This window comes from Elgaria multicarinata, chromosome 2, assembly GCF_023053635.1.
Source record: "Elgaria multicarinata webbii isolate HBS135686 ecotype San Diego chromosome 2, rElgMul1.1.pri, whole genome shotgun sequence".
Classification (NCBI taxonomy): domain Eukaryota; kingdom Metazoa; phylum Chordata; class Lepidosauria; order Squamata; family Anguidae; genus Elgaria; species Elgaria multicarinata.
Genome location: NC_086172.1, coordinates 25,119,511 through 25,140,551, shown reverse-complemented (window position 1 = coordinate 25,140,551; position 21,041 = coordinate 25,119,511). Strand labels below are relative to the sequence as shown.

Below are 21,041 nucleotides of genomic sequence, written 5' to 3'. Positions count from 1 at the left end.
GAAAGCACGCTGCACAGTAATCCATGGTTCGGCAACAACCCTCACTGGGTAGGTCAATGTGTTGTGTGAACCCAGCATATGTCTGCCTAGTCTCTTCTTCAAGTCTAGCCACTGTGATTTGAAAGCTGCAATTCAGCTCTTCCACAGTGAGGCGCAGGTTATATAGGAAATGTCGTTTGAAGCAGATTTTGTTCACTATTTTTAATTATTAGAAACTCCAAAATCTTAGAGCCAAAAATATGTGGATGATGGGAGTTGTAATCCAATGCATCTGGAAGGCCGTCAATTGGGGAAGGCTGTACTATAGGGTCCCAGGTGCTGCTGTTACTGTTTCCCTACTGTCAATTATGTTATGGGTGTATATTAGTGCATGGGCCCCAATTCCTCCAATCTATCCTTGCACCTGATGTGCCTTGGAAGAATCACGGGCTGAACGGATATGCTCACATCCTGAGAAATACACAAACATGTTTTTAAAAGCCTTGGGCACCAAGGACAAGGATTAAATTGAACGCCTTGCTAACAGCTTTCACTTCTTGGCCATAAGCATTCTGGCTCTGGATGTTGAGGTTTAGATGAGGAGGCCATGATCTCTTGGGTCAGCGACAACTTTATAGCTATTCTCCTTGCATAGCTGCAGCCTTATGAAAAGCTGTCTTTTAACATCAGAAATGCAGAGGACCAGTCTTCACAATGTCTGGTCATTTTCACGTCGACTAAATAATGTTGCCGTTTCTTCTGACCAATGATATGATTGCTTGCGATCAAAACGGCATAGGGCAGGAGTTGGGGGTCTCTGTGCAATTTGTTCCCATGGGTCTGAAGCCCCGGCAACCATGGAGCGTATTCTCATTCTTCCCTTTCTCTATTGACTTTGCTATAATTAGCTCAGTCAGCCCTACTCCATATTTATATACTAGTCTGTCCATTCATTCACCTCCCTGTAACTCAACTCAATGAAATGTCTGTATGAGCAAAGTAATGCAGTCACAAGGATACGAGGAGTCCTTAAGTTTTTTCAGAGCTGCCAATACTTTGGGAGTTTTTCATCGTGAAACCAGCTTTATGCAGCGGCGGCTGTAAATAGAGCTCTGTTTAAAAGACCTTGAAACAGCCTCTCTGCTGACACTGACAAGTTACTCTTTGACTGTATCCCTTTTCTTGATCTCCCAGCACTGGTCCACACAAATGGTTTTCTGGCATAGGTTTTCTGTGTCATAAAGAGCGCTGATGACTTGCCTGCATCTGTCTTTGTCTCCTGTTGAATGTTTTGATGCCACAGGAAACTGGATTTGGCCTTTTGCTTCTTATGGAAGGTCAACGTTGGGAGGCCCCTAGATTGATCAGCATGCCGTCCTTCAGATGTGCTGACTCACCTTCGTTGATTGATTCCAAATCAGCCAGGCAGATCCTTGGGAGCATGAGGCAGTTGTGAGAAGAATGGATTGAGCAGAACAGAGTTTTATTTTATTTTTTATTATTGCATTTATATCCCGCCTTTTTTCCTTCAAGGAACACAAGGTGGCGTACATAATCCTCCTCCTTTCCATTTTAACCTCACAACAACAGCCCTGTGAGGTGGGTTGGGCTGAGAGTCTGTGACTGGCCCAAAGTCACCCAGTGGGTTTCCATGGCTGAGTGGGGACTAGAACCCGGATCTCCCGACTCCCAGTCCGACACTTTAGCCGCTACACCACACTGGCTCTCACAGTTGCTTCTTTCCTCTGGTCCTGTTTTGAGGACAGACCAAAGGAGTTCTCCATTGGAATGTCCTTCTCTCTTGCAACACAAGAGGCATATTTTTTTAGCCATTGCATGTGCATTTTGATCCACTTTTCTCCTTCACTTGCACAGCATCCTTCCTAATGGGAAAAGGCAGCACAAGGGCGAGAGGTGTAAGGGGTGGAGGACTGATTCTGAATCCCCTTTCCAGATACCTTTCCATTTCCGTTGTTGGTTTTTCTCTGCTACTGCAGGAACCAATTACCCTACAGTTAACACCCATAAACGTATCAACCTGATGGCTGAACAAGGTTCGTAAAGTACATCCTCAAAGGTGTGCTTCATGAGCCAGTTTATAGGAGGCGCATAGGTTCGGAGGCTTTCTGCCAGTGGTTAAGGGACTGCATGGAATGTGTGATATAGTAAGCTCAACTCTGCCCTTGCTGCTGCGCCATGACTGTGTGCATCGTCAACATCAGAGAAAGGGACCATCGCTTCCTCACCTCCCCCAGGACAGATCTGTGCAGATACTCCTCCTAGGAGTTTGTGGCAAGGGAGGGGTTCATTTAAGGTAGAGAGGAGTTACTTGAATGTTTACGTATGTTTAGTTTAGGATGTTACGGACTTTTTGAAATATGCAGGGGTGGTGTTGAGCTGCTGCCTCTGTCATAGCAGGGGCAATTAAGGCCGCTCCTGTGTATGCCAAATAATAAAGCTTAGTCAGCAGGTGAGCAGGTGAGGCAACGCTCTTTTATGCTGTGCCTTGTGGTTTTAATTTTTGGGAACCGCTCAGAGAGCTTTGGCTATTGGGCGGTAAAGTATGAAATAAATAAATAAGCAAATATCGTATTTCTTCAATTCTAAGACACACTTTTCCCCCCATATAAACATCTCTAAAAACGGGGTGCGTCTTAGAATCGTGGGTGTGACTTAGGTTTTTTTTTTCTGTTGGTGGTACTGAAATTAGTGCGCGTCTTACAATCAGTGGCGTCTTACAATCGAAGAAATTCGGTAATGATAAATAGAAGTAGTGTGTGGCATGGGTTAAGTAGTGTATGGCATGGGTTAAGTATAGCCCCAGGGCAGGGCAGCCTTGGGCATGTCTACACCTATAGGTGTAGAGGGCTCGAAAGGGGGCAATGCCAGACTTACCTACTTCCGGGATCGTTGCCCTGTGTCTACATGTGGTGCATGACGTCCTGGAAGGAAGAGGATGTTGCGCCTGCCTTTTTAAAAAAAATCGGAAAAGAGTGCACAAGCGCTCAATCGCAAACCGGAGGGGGGGTTGTTTTAAAAAAGGCCTTGCTTCCCCCCCCCCCCAGTGGGCACGGAGCTCCTGAGGAGCTCCGTGGCCCGTGTCCTGTTCCTGGCTCCTCGTGGTTACTCACGAGGAGCCAGGATGAAAATGGGATGCCTGGCCATGCCTCCCGTGGTCTCGGTATCATCCCAAGACCGCGGGCAAAAACGGGATTAAAGTGTAGGGCAATATCCCAGGGCAAGGGGGAGGGATCATCCCTCCCTGCCCCTGGGATCCCCTGGGCGTCATGTGGACGCACAGGGATGATCCTGGGGCGATTCCCAGGTCTAGACGTGCCCATTGATAGCCCTGTAGGAAACCCATAGAGGATATCATGACAAGAACATGCCCACTGGAATTATGTATGTTAAAACTTGGAAATGACAAGCCTCCTACAATGGAATTATGAGGGTGGATTTCAATTGATTAAAACCAAAATAACCTGTAGAGGTGGATGCAGCGAAGAATGTCTAAGAAGTTACAACTGCGGTTTAAACTGGGTTCAGAATAATTGGATTGTCTCATTTAAATGCTTAAAATTAAACTATAGGTGCTTAGTTGGAAGTCCTAGGAAATGAACACCAAATATCGTTTTAAAATTTCCATTAGCCTAGGACTAATGCTTCTCTGTGACAGTATAAGATTTGCCACTTCTCTGGAGAGTGTGGAAATTGAATGGGATACTACTTCCAATTGCTTTTTGGCAAATTGTTCAGCGTACTGTTTCCCATCATGTGTTTCTTCAAGAGTCACTCAAGGATTATATTTTACTCGTGCTGTGATTTTTGCAGCTCAGGAAGAAATCTTAAAACTAAACATGGTAGTTCTTGAGAGGCGGGAGAGCAAACTTTCTTTGAATAAATCAACCGTGGAATTGCAGAACTCTTTCACATCTGCATAATATTATACAAGCAATTTATATTTTGCAACAGAAAGAAAAGCCTCTAATGGAGATAATCACAGCATATATTTTTTATAATCAATGGGTTGGAGCCAGACTAAGTTAGTTGCACTTAATTCCAATTGAAATCAATGGGACTTAAGTCATAACTAACTTGTCCCATTGATTTCTGGGGGCCTAAATTCAGTTAATAAAGGGCACGATCCTATGCATGTATAGATAGAAAATAATAATCTTACAACTCCCAGCATTCCCCAGTCAGCCATGGTGAAAAACGTAGGACTTTTTTCTGTCTAAAAATGCATAGGATTGCACCCTTAGTCAAGTTCTAGCCCCATGTTCTACTTAACCACAGGAGATTTTTCAAAGAGGTCTTCACTGTTAATTGTTTGTACTTAGGACACAAGACTTAATAAAATGTATTTTATAAAAATTACTTTTGAAAACATTTAAAAGATTTCATAGAATAGTGGAGCTTCAGCTATTGGGTGGTATAAAAAGGCAATAAATAAATAAATAATGGAAGGGGCCTATAAAGCTATTGAGTCCAACCCCCTGCTCATTTTCATTATACCAAAATAAAGCTGGGAACGCACATTTTGAAACCACTTAATATAGATAGTATATATGGTTTTAAATATTGCTTTTATATGCCGCACTTGAAGCAAGAGTTTGTCTTAGTTAATAGCCCTGTGCCTTCTACAACGTGGCTGTCTGCTTGTTACGTTTTAAAAAGTGATTTCACTGTATAATTTTTGTATCTTCCCGTCTTCAGTATATGTTTATCTGAACACTAGGGCTGGTTCAGACATCCATACGTGGGAAGGACATAAATCAGAGTATATGATGCGGCCGCCTTGTTGAAGTTAAGCAGATTTAGGGCTGGTGTGTGCCTGAATGGGCGACCTCGTGTGAACCCCATGGCTGTCCATATTTTGAGTTCCCTGATGGAAGAAAAGATTCTAGCTTTATTGCATTTTCCAAGCAGCTGAGGGTGGCATATATGGGGCAGTATCCTATACTGCTCCTGTGCTCCTGCTGATTCTAGGGAAAGTCACCCCAGAAACTAGCAAAATGGTCATTTCCGAATCAGGGCTAATCTGCCCTGTTCCAGAAACAAGCGTTTTCACTTGTTTGCGGTTACTTGCATAACCGCTAAGTCCCTGTTGTGCAAATGGTTGTTCCCATTGATGTACGAGCACAGCAGGATACCCCCAATGGTTTCCCCTTTCCATTTTATCTTCACAATAACACTGTGAGGTAGGCTAGGCAGTGTATGTATAAGTGAGAGAGGGCGATCATGTGTTGACTTAATGTGAATGGATGCAGATGGAGGGTTTTTGCATTGCTTTGACCACGGTGATTTTAAAATGGAGCCATTTCACATGTTCAGCTGTCGGTCATCAAAAATATACATTATTTTATTTATTTATTTAAATTTTTTATATCTCGCCCTATATCACTAAGATCTCAGGGCGACGTACAGATAAAAACATACAGTATAAAGCAATAAATATACACAGTTAAAAACAAATTAAACCATGATCCAAGTTAAAACAATATATAATTTAAAAGCAATAGATGCAGTTAAAACAGTTAAAACAATGTGCCAGTGAGTTTAACCATCAAAGGCTTTGTTAAAAAGTCATGTTTTTACTTGGCGTCGAAATGAAATCAATGTTGGCGCCAATCGGGCCTCCAAGGGGAGGGCATTCCACAGTCGGGGTGTCACCACAGAGAAAGCCCTCCCCCTTGTCCCATCATAACATATATGTTGCATTGGTGGGATGCGGAGAAGGGCTCCTCCAACAGATCTAAGGTCTCGGGCAGCAAGTATCGAGGTCCCAAGTCATTTAGGGCTTTAAATGTCATTACCAGCACCTTGAATTCTGACCGGAAGCGTATAGGCAGCCAGTGCAGCTCCTTTAAAACCGTTTATGTGGGCTCTGTAAGATATACCTGCCAGCAGTCTAGCTGCTGCATTTTGCACTAGCTGCAATTTCCGCGTCATCTTCAAGGGCAGCCCCACATAGAGTGCATTGCAGTAGTCTAATCGGGAAGTTACCAGTGCAGGCACTACTGTGGCTAGGTTGTCCCTGTCCAGGAAAGGCCGTAGCTGGCGGATCAGATGCTTTTTAAGATAAAGCCATTTATTTTTAAGAGTCTTAAAAATTAAGGTGAGTGCAGACTTTAGAAGTACTAGTAAATGTAACTCTCTCCATTGTATTAGAATAGTGTTTCTCATTTGTATATAGTCATGTTTCACACAAAACAATGGAGGTAACAAGTGAAATATCTGTCCAGTATAAAGTCTTGAACAAATAAGAATAATTTAGTTTAAAACGACAGTGATTTGAAATCTATACATACTATTTTAAAACTCAGCTGGAATAGATATTTTTGGTAATGACTAGTTACACATTGATGCAAGCTTGACATGGCTTCTGAATTGCAAAGTGAAGATTTTTATTTCTGTTATGTTTTTGGTAGCGCGTGGAATGTAACACTGAAAATAGCCACCGGCTGATCCAGCTTTTGTTTATAGCAGCCAGTACTTCCTGATGGAGCTATAAACCGTGCTGAACTTTGCTCTTCTAATTATATCATCAAGTTTAGTTGAAGCTCAAGGAAGTCTGTTTGGAGCTGTTCAAGATTCTGGACAACCTAAGGCTATATTCCAGCTTCGGTTGGTGGCCCAGCTACGCCCCTGTCTGGATAGGGATAGCTTAGCTTCAGTTGTCTGTGCTCTGGTAACCTCCAGATTAGATTACTGCACTGCACTTTACGTGGGGCTGCCTTTGAAGATGGTTCGGAAGCTGCAGCTTGTGCGAAATGCAGCAGCCAGATTGATAACTGGAACCAGAATGTTCAAGCATATAAGACCGACTCTGGCCCACTTGCATTGGCTGCCTGTATGTTTCCGAGCTCAATTCAAGGTGCTGGTTTTAGCCTATAAAGCCTTACATGGCTTGGTACCACAATACCTGATGGAACGCCTCTCCTGACATGAACCTACCTATACACTATGCTCAACATCTAAGGTCCTCTTCCGAGTGCCTACTCTGAGGAAAGCTCGAAGGATGGCAACAAGAGAGAGGGCCTTTTCAGTGGTGGCCCCTCAATTATGGAATGATCTCCCCAATGAGGCTCGCCTGGCACCAACATTGTTATCTTTTTGGCGCCAGGTCACGACTTTTCTCTTCCCCCAGGCATTTAATAGCATTTAACAGCATATGCTGAGTTTCTTAACTGACCCCAGAATAGTTGTTTTCAATGGATAATGTCTGTGTTTTTTTAATGCTTTTTATGCTTTTAAATTTTGTATATTTCTTTTTAATATTCACTGTTTTTAACTTTTGTAAACTGCCCAGAGAGCTTCGGTTGTGGGGCGGTATGTACATGTTAATAATAATAATGATGATGATGATGATGATGACAACAGTCCAGTCAAAATAACTGGTAACCTTCCCAGGTTGTTGGTGTCTAGACCATCCTTTTTGCCCTGTGATGCAGCAAGGAGAAGAAGCCACCTGTTTCAGGTGGCTCCATGAGGGAACCATAGGATGGAGAAAGACAGGTATTGGTTTCTTATTGGTGCAGCAAGACTTCTTTGAAGTATTGGCCCTAGCAAGAGGAGAGCAACATTTGGGCTCTGTCTCAAATCACCCTACAGGTAGTTTTGGCCTACAAATCCCATCCATTGACTATGCTAGCCAGGACTGTAGGCCAAAACATCTGGATGTAGCATAATGTCTTGGATGACACTGAACGATGTTCACACAAAACAAACCTTTTGTCAGAGGCCAAGAACAGGTGACTTTAGTAGCCCCCTTTCGTTTTTTTTTTTAAAGTAGCAGAATTTGATGTGAAAAATTAGCCAAACATCCTTTAATCCTGATCATGGGTTCCTTATTTGAAACATTTGCCTTTCCAGTCAGAATAAAATTGGCAGTCCTAGTCACCTCTTACTTACTTACATTTCTGAATAAATGCTTTCATCTCTGCAAGCTAAAAAGTCAGTTGCAAAAGAAAGAAGTTGGTGGGTATAAATGAAGTGAAGGTTCCGCTAAAAATTCCTAGGAGCAAAATATAGTTTTTCGCTTTCTTGGCATGGGAGGTACAGTGTTTGGCTTGACTGATGTTCAGCGAGGAAGACTGTGAATGTATTGTCAGAGTGATTTCTCTCGCTGTCTAGAAACCGAGGGGCAGCCAATGTAGGACAGACAAAAAAAACCCCAAAGCAGTTCTTTTCTACAATGTGTAACCGTTCAGAATTCGTTCCCACAGTATGCAGCTATAGTTGTAAGCTTAGGTGTTTTTAAAAGGGATTTAAAATAACCTCCTAAAATAAGAATTCCTGTATCAATCAGCTTCAGAGTGAGGAAGTGTGTCTTTTTCCTTTAATCGTAACTCACTTCTCCAGGCCCTAATGCTATCCTTCCTGGGGTGCAGTTTTTTGTTTGAATTAGCCCTGATGGGCAGGTGGTTCAGAAGCCATGTCAAGCTTGCATCATGGTGTAACTAGTCATTACCGAAATACTAGAGCTTGGGGTCATCCCATGAAACTGGTGGGAGATCCAGGACAAATCAAAGGAAGGACTTCTTCACACAGTGCATAGTTAAGTTATGGAACTCACTACCACAGGATGTGGTGATGACCACCAATCTGGATGGCTTTAAAAGGGGGGGTTGGATAAGTTCCTGGAGGCAAAAGCTATCAATGGCTACTAGCTGTGATGGTTGTGTGTGCTATCTCCAGTATTCAAGGCAATAAGCCTGTGTGCACCAGTTGCTGGGGAACATGGGTGGGAGGGTGCTGTTGCACCATGTCCTGTTTGTTCATCCCTGGCCGATGGCTGGTTGGCCACTGTGTGGACAGAGTGCTGGACTAGAGGGACCCTTGGTGTGATCCAGCATCAGGGCACTTCTTAGGTTCTTATAGTTATCATCACAGGATGCTTTTCATTTGTCTCTCCACCTTGGGCAAAGATGGCTGCAATAAGAGCATCATAGGAGGGTAAGGTGGGAAAGGTATAGAGCCCAAGAAGTGAGTTAGGAACCTGGGGAGCTGCCTTACACTGGCTCAGCCCATTGGTCCATCTGGATCAGTATTGTTGGCGCTGATTGGTCGCAATGGTTCTCCAGGGTTTCAAGCAGGATTTTCCCCCCTGTTCTTTCCGGAGATGCCAGGAATCAAACCTGGAACCTTCTGCATGCAAACCATATGCTCTACCACTAAACTACAGTTGGGAATGCATCCAGGATCATCCCCAGGGGTCACCTTGCCTAACTATTACCCAGCTCACTTGTTAAAACAGAGTTCTCAATAAATATAGCCTGTGACGGCCAAATGGTGATCTATCCCACTTGTAATTAAAATTATCCAATGTTGGTGCATTCACTGTGATTTATGCAGTGATCAGATCTTCACATGCTAGGAGACATTTGGAAAAGGTAGTCATGAATAATACTGTAATATATCAGTTTTAAATGTAAATATACTTCTCTCTTTCTGTCTCTCTCTTTCTCTTTCTGTCTCTCTCTGTCCACCACCCCCTCTCTCACCCATCCACCCTTGTAATTGGGTTGAGAAAAAGGGAGAAAACTGTCCATAATTACAGCACTTTGTTCAAGACTATGTTTGGAGAGAGAATACTTACCTCGCAATTTCCAAATTTTGTGCACTATGGCCTTTCCCTCTAATCTTCTTAGGATCAGCTTGCATTGCAGTAATGTTACCTGCAAATGCAGAAACAGAACAGACATATATACAGCAATGGACTTCAACTCCCATCAGCTCCAACCAGCATGGTAATGGTCAGGAATGCTGAAAGTTGTAGTCCAAAACATCTGGAGAGCTCCAGTTTAGGGAAGGCTGGTTTAAGGGATTCCTGTTTTACATGGAGTAGGGAAAACTCTTTGAAATGAGAAAAGGTGAAAGAAATGGGGATAGCGTTTTTGTCCCAATTAAAAGGTTACACAGCCGTGGCAATTTGTGTGTGACGATGATGGAGATTGGTTAGGATCTTCTCACAGGTAACAATCAAACTATGGTTTGGCCATTGTGACATGGCCTTCCACCTTCTCTCCTCCCTTTATGCACTCCCAATTCTCTTGCACACTTCCTGGTTCAGGCAAACCATAGCTTGCTTTGGAAACCCACTTCAAATTGTGGCCTCCAATTCTGCTTTGAAAGCAGTCTGAACACGTAATGACAAACCATTGGTTTAAAAACCAATGGGTTGTCAGGCACAACCAGGAGATGCACCAGCCTCTTCCACATTTACTCCACAAGCCACGATTGTCTCCTTTGTATGTTTTGGAGTGTGACATCTGAACCCTGACCACTGGGTTGTTAGGGGCTAAACAATCCAGCAGTTAACCCATGGTTTGTTGTTGAGTTAATTGTTGGGTTGTTTAGCCCCTAAACAACACAGCGTTCCGCTTTTGGACACATATTCTACAACCTATGAAGGAGCAATTGTGGCTTGTGGAGTTAAAGTGGAAGAGGCAGGGCATGCTACAGGCAGAGCACTTGCTCTCGCCTGCTTATGCACAACAACATTGATGGGGTGTTGTTACATGTGAACCAAGTCTATGGTTTGTACAAGTCTTAGACCAGGTTCGCATGTAAAGACACCCCATTGTTACATGAAGAAAATGAGACACCATCAATTTAAATATAATGATGAACTATCATTGGCTTGAGCCAGAAAGCAAGTGAAGGAATTAGCATGTCCGAACCCAGGACATAGTCACAGTTTTGCCGTGAACTGAGCCATTGTCATTTCTGGGTCTTTCTTGTGGTAATCTGTGATGCACCCTCCACACAAACTGAAAATTCATGCTCTCAATTAATACTTGGAGAATAAGAATTTCCAATTTTTCCAGACCTCTAAGCTTAAAAAAACAATAGTTGCCTATTTGTTAATGTCTGCTTCCTGTGTGCAAGGGGTACATGTTGCTGTACTCCAGGTCCCATCAGTCCCAGCCAGCATGGCCAATGGTTAGGGATACTGGGAGTTGTAGTCTAACAACATCTGGAAGACCATAGGCCTGCCACCTCTCCTATAGAGAGCTGCTCTACAAGATTCTTAAAAATGCTGTCTAATTATATAATTATTGTCATTTCCTGCAATTCTGTAAGTGGCACCAGGTTTGTATTTAATTTTGTATTGGTATTTCTGTTTTGTGGCTTGTGACCAAAGAATTGAAATGTATGAATTGCTGTTGCTCCCCGCCTCGATCCAATCGGAGAGGCGGGTAAGAAATAAATTATTATTATTATTATTATTATTATTATTATTATTATTATTATAGAAGTTCAACTGGGTCTTTTTAAAAGATTGCAGTGAACATTGAGAAGAGGCTGCTCTAGTAGGTTATATATGTATATAAAATCATCTTCCGGCTACCTGACATTCATTTCTTAGTGAACAGTTGTCAAGCTTTGCCAAGAAGAGGTGCATTACCTTCGGGTGCATTCCTTGTCATTACTCTTTTATAGAGTAACCCGCCATTTATTTACTGCCGTAGGGCTCAGGTTTATTTATTTATTTATTTATTACATTTTTATACCGCCCAATAGCCGAAGCTCTCTGGGCGGTTCACAAAAATTAAAAACCATGAAGAGCATAAAAACAACCAACATATTTAAAACACACATACGAAATACAATATAAAAAGCACAACCAGAATAAAACCACACAGCAAGAATTAATATAGGTTAAAATATGAGATTAAAGCAGCAAAGTTTAAATTTAAGTTAAATTAGGTGTTAAAATACTGAGAAAATAAAAAGGTCTTCAGCTGGTGATGGAAAGAAAACAATGTAGGTGCCAAGCGAACCTCTCTGGGGAGCTTGTTCCACAACTGGGGTGCCACAGCAAAGAAAGCCCTCTTCCTAGGTTAACAAACAAGGAAGAGTTTAATCTTTTTATTGGAGGATGTTTGAATTTACAACCTAAAAGATAAGGCAGCAAAGCAGTTCCCTTCTCCGGAAACTCAAATGCACGCATTGGAAAGATTGTTGGGGGAGGGGGGGATAACTTTTGTATAGTGTTGTATTGCAAGTCCTTTTCTATGTGAGGGAGAGATGTTTATAAGGAGAGTGAGTGTCCAAAGACAGGCCCATTTGCATGATCATGGAGGGGGAAATCAACATAATTACCCTCACTGGTCTGGCTTGCTGTGTCATGTGACCTGGCAAGGCCGGCTTGTCGCTGTGGTTAACAAGCCATCCCAGAACCTTTAAGATCTCATGGGTTCTGGGTGTTTTGTTAATGATGGCAACAAGCCATCCTTAGTGAGTTTGTATGGCACAGCAAGCCACACCAGTGAGGGTAATTATGTAAATCCTCCCAGCGTGCAACCGCCATGCGCACCAGGGAAAATAAACCACTGTGGCGTATTTCCCCCTTTGTGATTGTCTGAACCCAGTCATTGATGGGGAAAGAAGCCATTGTAGCTTCTCCCCCTGCCCCTGAGTGTGTTGTGTACGTGACCGCCGCTTACGTAATTCCCTGCAGTTCAGTGTGATTTGGTGGGTCATCCGAGACTGGCGTGCTACGCTTGGTAGTATGGGCTGTAGGGTAAAGAAGCCACCCCTGCTGTGCTGCATGCCAGGTTTGGACAACATACCAATCTGTGCTACGTCGCAAGGAATTATGCAAATGGTGGTCACGCACGTAGCATGCAAGGGGGTGGAGAGAAGCCATGATGACTTCTTTCCACAGTTTATGTTAACCATTAACTGTTTTTAACTTTTGTAAACCGCCCAGAGAGCTTCAGCTATGGGGCGGTATGTAAATGTAATAAATAATAATAATAATAATAATAATAATAATAATAATAATAATAATAATGATCATCTGAACCACCCATAGTGAGGGCTGTTTGGATCCCATCTTGTGTGTGGCCAGTGGGGCTGAGGCAGGCCCACTCCTCTTCTGCTGATCACAGCCTCTGGTCGTGGGCCCTCAACAGCCGGGGTACTTCACCAAGTCCGGGGTTTCACTGTGATTAGCATTGGCGTGTCCATCCACTCTATTGGCCTGCTGGAGTGGCATGCAAATATGGTAGATGTTAATACAAACCAGTGCAGCCCAGAGAATAAAATGCCAAAGCCCAGTAAATTATTCATTTTATTTCTTTAATCAACCCATATACTGCTTACCACATCTAAAGATATCTCTAAGTGATTTGTGGAATCAGAGATTAAAATACAACATAATAAATACAAAAGCTCATTAGATAACATATTTAAAACCAACAGTAAAAACACAATAATTAATACAACAAACTAATGGATCAGTATGATTATTCAGAGAACGTTTGGATAAAGAGATGGGTCTTTAACGTGTGCTTAAAACACACCACAGTTGGTGCCTCCCAAAACCAGGGAAGATGGAATTCCATAAGATGGATGCTACCATAGGGAAAGCCTGCTTTCAGTTATCAAGGCTGTAGTTACCAAGGCTGTAGTTTAAGCGCTTGTGGAAAGAGCATGGTAAAGCAATGTTGGCTTGGTTTGAGATTAGCCAGTGTTCTTAGACACGTTTTAAGTTTGTTCCTTGCCACGTTGGTATACGGGCTGATTTGTCAACTGCAATGGACAGAAATGTGGTTTTTTAAAAAAACATCGCAACAGCCTGCTGAAGGACTCCTATTTACTCCGGAAGTGAGTCACCCTCCTGTTCTGGTTTTTCAAGCAATGTTTCTATTTTGGAATAGACCTTTGAAGTCCATTCTGTTCCTGACTCTTGGGAAAAGCTCCTTATCTCCATGGGTGCCTGAGAGCGTGGCCAGTTTTGACCAATGGGAGGCAGCAGCATTAGAGAGGATGGAGGTTGTCCAGTCCCCATGACGTTCTGCTTCCATTTTGGGAAATATAAAGTCTAGGAATTATCAGGGGTGTTTTCCATCCAGTAATCCATTGGCAAAAGGAGCCCAGGTGCTTTGGTCAGGATGGAAGATGGCTCTGAGAATGATGAGACTTTCTATTTTTCCAAATGGAGGCTGAACATTTTCCCTTCCTGCTCCTTTTTTCTAGCATGACCAGGGCCAGCAGATCCCTGATCACATAAGAACATAAGTGTCATGCTGTATTAGACCAAGGGTCCATCTAGTCCAGCACTCTGTTCACACAATGGCCAACCAGCCATCGGCCAGGGATGAACAAGCAGGACATGGTGCAATAGCACCTTCCCACCCAGAATCCGCCTCTCACACTACATTTGGGACTAACTAGTCTGGATTTACAGCCAATGTAATTCCACCATTCAGTCATTTTCTTCTTTTTTCCTCCTCCTTAAAAAAAAAACAACTTTCCTGCACAAGAGACCTTTGAATCTCGAATGTTTGCACATTTTTGGTAATCTTTTAATTGGTCTAATAATGGTATTACAGCAACATAGTCATTGACACTTTCTCATCGTCAGCACAGCTACACCTTTGCTCTCCCCCCCCCCCCGAAAGTCTGTTATATTTACACAAAGAAGAAAATGTATCTGTTCTAAGGCAAGGGATGATAGATCTCCAGAGGTTTTGGACTTCAACTTCCAGCATTCCTGACCAGTGGCCATGTTGGCAGGGCCGTCTGGATGTCCAAAATATTTGGAGTTCGATCTTCTGCGCTCTCTTGCCCTAGCATGTGGGGCATGGCTACAAATTAACCACATGAAGTTGCTGATTGTGTGCGTATGTGTGTGTTTCTTTGTTTTCTTTTTAAATGTGTTTTGAGAAACCAAATTTTCGGGCAGTGTTTTAGTTGTGTTACTGAATATCTCAGAAATGGTTTGATTGGCAGAAACCTAGAGAGTGGCATTATGTGAACATTAACAACGTCCCACTTCAAAGAAATATATTAGTGTGGCAGAAAATCTTGGGTGGTTATGTGAGCGGGGAGAGGTGCACATTTGAAATAAAACAAGCATATTAAATCTGTTTTGTTTGTCTTTACAGAAAGACCCAGACTACTTGAAGCTCTGGTTGGATAGTTTTGTTTCTAGTTATGAACAGTTTCTGGATGTGGATTTTGAGAAATTGCCCACACGGTATGTAGAAGTGGACCTAATTCATAATAATGTATACTAATAATATGGGTGATGTAAGAAGTATGTGTTAAGACAAGTGTGTATAAATTCACATGCACACGTGTATATCTCTATCCAAATGCATCTTATGTACACAGGACATTCTGCATTGTTTTGTGATTGTCTTGTGATTGTTGTGGGGGAAAAATTCATGACAAAAGTGGAATACAACATTAGTGAATCTGCACAGCTTTATAATTCTCAGGCCTTAGCTAGACCTACCGGATAGTCCTGGATGGAGGAGGGGTGATCTCGCGTTGCGATTAACGTGAGATCTTACCCTCGTTTACACGTAAGGCGCCACGACCTCCGGAAGAGAGGCGTTGCACCCGCCATTTTTTTATTTTTAAACAAGATGGAGCGCACGAATGCTCGTACGCAAAGGTAATGCTTTTTTTAAAAAATTAAGTCGTTACCCCCGCTCCCCTCACCCTAACCCCAATGGTGAAGACTGCTGCGCCCTGTGTGCGGCTCCGTGCGAGTAAACTCGCAGAAATGGGCCACACGTTCCCAGTCTTGGGCTCAGCCAGAGACTGTGGAAAAAGCGGGCCCAAAGTGTAGGGCTGTATCCCAGGGCCAGGGAGGGATGATCCCTCCCTGATCCCGGGACCCCCTGTGCGTCATGTGGATGCACAGGGACGATCCTGGGGTTCGCCCCGGGATAAACACTGGTCTAGCTAAAGCCTCAGTCTGCTTTTAAATTCTAAATTATATAACATTTTTATCCTCCCCAAACCTGCACTATTTTTATTTGTGCTCCACTGGTCAATATTCTATTACTTTGCCACCATTCTACATTACTGTAATCTTAGCAATATAAACAGTTTTGTTTTAAATTTAAAAGGTGAAAATGGTCTTACTCAGAATCGAGGAGGGTGAGAGGGAGCTGACACAATCTGCCCAAATATGACAACTTTAGGGTGCAATCCTATGCATGGTTAGTCAGAAAAAGTCCTACAACTCCCAGCATGCTCCAGCCAGCACCTAAGGGAGCAATAGGATTGCTCCCTTAGGTGCTGCTCTGTCTGTGTAACTTTGTGCAGGTGGATAAACAGGATTAGAGCCAGGCCCTCCTCCATCCAAAGCAAACATTCCTTAAAATCCAACAAAGAATCTTGTAGCACTTCAAAGACTAACAGCTTAAGCTTTTGTGGACACTATCCACTTCATCAGATACATGAAGGGTTAACCTCAAATTGGTAGTTCTATATACACGTACTGGGTCGGGGTGGTGAACGGAATTGTAAACTATGTTGTTAGAGGGAATCGAAATTATAAAAAAGTATAGACTGTGATTATTCCCTTAGCAGTTACCATTCTCAAAACTTTGTTGGATGATAATATAGACATCATTGCAACGGTGAACTGATTAACAATCATAGTGTGATTAAAAACAATAACACCTTTGTCCGTATTGAAACTACAGGAAATAGTTGAATAGTCCCACGGCATTTTTACCGTATTTCTTCGATTGTTAGACGCACACTACTTTCAGTAACACCAACAGAAAAAAAAAACCTAAGATACACCCGCAATTCTAAGCACCCCATTTTTACAGATGTTTATATGGGAAAAAAGTGCGTCTTAGAATCGAAGAAATAGTGTATGTTCTTATCTGTCTTTGAAATTACTTTGTTCAAGAATGGCCACTTTAAGGTCATTTATAGAGGCCTGGTTCGACTAAAATGACTTTGAATTTCTAAGAATCTTATCGCCAGAATCTGGGGAAAAGTTGAATGGAATGGGGGACAATACGCTAAATGATACATCCTAATATAAATTATGTAAACTGTTGTGAATTTTCTTACGGAATTATTTGCGTATTCTTCTGTATAACGGGGAAAGAATCTAATTCGTTGTGATTGGATGCCGGAACGAATGATACTGCACAACCCACAAAACACACGTGTGACGAATTTCACAAATTCCAGACATCCCTAGCCACGGTACCTTCAAGTTACCTACTCATACTTCAGTCGTAGCTTGTTGTGTGGCCCAAACCAGGGCGGCAGGGGTTGTTGAAGGTTAAACCATCTTCAAATAACACATGGTCTGTTGTGGGGTTATTTGAGGGTTGTTTAACCCTCAAACAACCCCTGCTGCCCAGATTCATACCACACAACAACCCATGGCAACCCCCCACTGGGGCTTGAATATTCAAAATGGCTGGATGTATGCGCCAAAGCCCATCATGGCTTCAATAAGCTACAGTGGGCTATGGTGATTTTGCGAACTGGCCCACTGTGTCCTTGGAGGTTGAAATGTTCCGTCACTGTTTTCTGTCAGAGTCCCTCTGGGAATTACTTTAAATCCATATCTAGCAGCTACGTCTTCATTTTTTGTCAAGGGTAGGAGGGCTTTTAAGATTAAAATTGGGTCCCATGGAGTTGAGGTCTGACTTACTGCTCCTCTCTGAAGTTCTATGTTTTCTACCTCGCAAACACAATTTACATTGGCAGCTATACCAATTCCTAGGGCTCTTCAGCCCAAATACTACAGGTCAGTTCTTGCTTAAATCAATTGGGACTCAGGCGAAGTAACCCAAGATAAACCTGAAATGTGAATAAGCCCTAATTCTTTCTCAATATTCTTCTTCTTCTTCTTTGTTCCACACTAGTATTTCTTGATCACCCTGCCTTACATTCTTTAAATATGGGCTTTGAACTTCGAAATTATAGAGACAAGTAAACATTCTTGTTAGCACTAAACCAGGAAATGACCTCGGTATGCGCTTCTTGAACGTACTTGTGGCAGCTAAGAGGCTGCAACTCTTAGCAGTACAATCCTGTGCATGTTTACTCAAGTCAGTACAATGGCGCATACTCGCTAGTAAGGGTAGCTTACTTGGACTATGGGGCAGAGGTCCAGGGCCCCTCCCAGGAGAATGAGCAGGAAGGACCTCCAGATGCAAAAGGATTGGCTAACCACATTTTGAAGTAAGTCAAATAATACACATTACCATCTAAGGAGCTTTTGGGTGTGTGTGTGTGCATAAGATCAGAGCGTAACATTACCTAACTTACCACTGAATAACCATGTTTAGGGTTGCAGTCTTAGCCTGTTTCTGAGACTGACAATTGACTTTAACAACAACACCAGGAACAGCATCAGCAAAAAAATAGTAGACATGTTTTTGTAGTGTTTCTGCTTACATGAGAGTGAACCAACTACCTGACTGGCCACAACGTATGGTTGAGGGGCCACATTTGGCCTGCTGTGTCACAGAGGTATGCAAGCCCACCATAGGGGTTAATTTTGAGCATGGTTTTCAGAGAAATAAGAACATAAGAAGAACCATGCTTGATCAGACAAAAGGTCCATCTAGCCCGACGTTCTGTTCATATAGTGGCCAACCAGCTGTCGACCAGGAATTTACAAGCAGGACATGGGTGCAACAGTACCGTCCTGCTCATGTTCCGCAGCAATTAGTGTATTTAGGCGCACTGCCTCTGATACTGGAGGTAGCACATAGCATCAGGACTAGTAGCCATTGATAGCCTTCTCCTCCAGGAATTTATCCAACCCCCTTTTAAAGCCATCATTACGTCTTGTGGTAGCAAATTCCATAGTTTAGCTAAGCGCTGTGTGAAGAAGTACTTCCTTTTATCTGTCCTGAATCTCTTACCAATCAGTTTCATGGGATGACCCTGGGTTCTAGTATTTTGAGAAAGGGAGAAATATATCTCCCTATCCACTTTCTCTACACCTTGCATAACTTTGTACACCTCTATCATGTCTTCCTTTACTCGGCTTGTCTCCAAGCTATAGAATCCCAGCTGTTGTAACCTTCCCTCATAAGGGAAATTCTCCAGCCCCTTGATCATGTTAGTTTCCCTTTTCTGCACTTTTTCAAACTCTACACTATCTTTTTTAAGGTGTAGTGACACCATAGATTTGTATTAGGGCAGTATGATGATGGCAGTTTTATTCTCAATTCCTTTCCAAATTATGCCTAACATGGAATTTGCCTTTTTCACAGCAGCTGCACATTGAGTTGTCCACCACAACCCTAAGATCTCTTTCCCAGTCAATCACCACTAGGTTAGATCCCAAATCAATGATTTTTTTGATTTTTTTAAAAAAAATATCAGATTTTTTAATTTAAATTGGATTTTTTTTTAATAAAATGCTTTTTGAGGAAAATTCTATCTAAAGATATTTTTCTATTTAAGATACATCATGAAATAAGGGTTAGTTTTTAATTATGTAGAATGAGGCTGTTTAATTTTTTTGGTAAATGAATTCCATTAATCTATTCACAATGTCATGCTCTTCCAGAGGTTTCTGTAAGATTATTTTTTGCCTTCCAATAAAGTACAACAGAAGAGTTTTCCGAATATGAATGATTAAGCTATTAAACTGGAGATAGTTCACCTCGCAATAATTTCATAATTATCTATCTATGATGTGTTTCTTATAGTAAAACCAAATCAGTATATATTTTTTTTGATGTAACTGTAAAACTAATCTGAAAAGTTGCTGTTCTAAAAATGAAACCTTTATCTGGTTGTAAATATTAAGATTATACCAGCAAGAATGAGTCTTTGGTAACTGAGTTGTGTAAAATATAAGGAGGAAGAGTGCACTTCTGGGGGCGAGGGGGGAAGTCCCCCTCCTCCTCCCTCCGAATCACCTACCCTTTTGTGTCATGTTTTTTAGATTGTAAGCCTGTGGGCAGGGACTGTCAAGAAATATTTTTGTAAGCTGCGGTGAGAGCCTTTTTTGGCTGAAGGGCGGGATATAAATGCTTAAATAAATAAATAAATAAATAAAAATAAGTCACATGATTAAATCAAGTCTTTCTGAGTAGTGATTTAAATTGTGATTTAAATCAAATCTACCCTGCATCAGGTTATGCTTGAAGTTGGGCTTTTTTTGCCCCTGCGTGTATCACTTTACACTTGCTTACATTATTATTATTATTATTATTATTATTATTATTATTATTTATTTATTTATTTATTTATTTATTTATTTATATAGCACCATCAATGTACATGGTGCTGTACAGAGTAAAACAGTAAATAGCAAGACCCTGCCGCATAGGCTTACAATCTAATTGAATCACATTTGCCATTTTGATGCCCATTCTCCTAGCTTACTATCAGTGGAAACTGGCAAGTTAATTTGGATGTTTATGGTTGTGCGTTTACCTTTTAGATTAAGGTATTATTGTTTCTTCATCTTTTTAGTAATAGTATTTTTGGATAACAACATGGCAGATGGTATTAAAAGAGGGGCTGGGGGTTTACACAAAGTGGACCTCTGCATGAACCATACCTTCGCCGTCGTTGTGCGGCAGTGTTTTTGAGTGCTCAGTATAAAATCCTGTGTTTTGCTCTGAGATTAATGACAGGGATTATAGTGTTGCGACCTAAAAAAACAGCATATAGAACTGCACTCATGCTGTAACAGATGTACAAGAGAAAATACCTAGGCAGCTAAAGGCAAGGGAAGATTGCTACTGTGTCTTGGATAGCAGGCATGAAATTGTTCCCTAATATATCATCTATTCATTTTGTGTATGTATTTGATTTGCTCTCTGAGTGACTTGTTCGCATACCGAGGAAGACACCTTTCAGAACATACCACAATGTTCATGTGAGATCTATTTTTGTAATTCTGACAGCGCTTTGAATTGAAAAGCAGAGAAATTTCGACATGGAAGGCCAGGAATTGCTAGAAATTTCTATATTTCTCCCCCCCCCCTTTTGTATATAATAGATATTGATCAGAAATTGTCCATGAGGTAATTCTTGGCCCTCGAATTTGAATGTTGCAGGATGAAGCTAACTGCTTTTTCTGAACTGTTGTTGCATAGTTTGTTCCCAGCAGTTTTTTCTTCTTCTCCAATACTTTCTCAAGGTAGCTAAAAGCCTCATGCCTGGAAAAAAGAAACCCCAAATACGGAAAAATACGAAAAAGGAACCCCTTTTCCCCCAGGGATGTTTTTTTGTCCTTAAGAGGGGGGGGGAAATAGTTCCCCCCCCTTGAATTTTTCTGGCTTTTTTCACCAGGTTTTTCCTGG

General features: G+C 41.9%; 1 protein-coding gene across 1 annotated transcript in view; it reads left to right on the top strand.

The window, feature by feature from the left end:
* The window catches only part of NBEAL1 (neurobeachin like 1), a 134,445-nt gene that overhangs the window by 7,641 nt on the left and 105,763 nt on the right, over nt 1-21,041 (top strand). Inside the window, exon 2 of the mRNA XM_063116150.1 lies at nt 14,883-14,974. Coding sequence (XP_062972220.1) covers nt 14,883-14,974 — 92 coding nt within the window. The remainder of the gene's footprint in view (nt 1-14,882; nt 14,975-21,041) is intronic.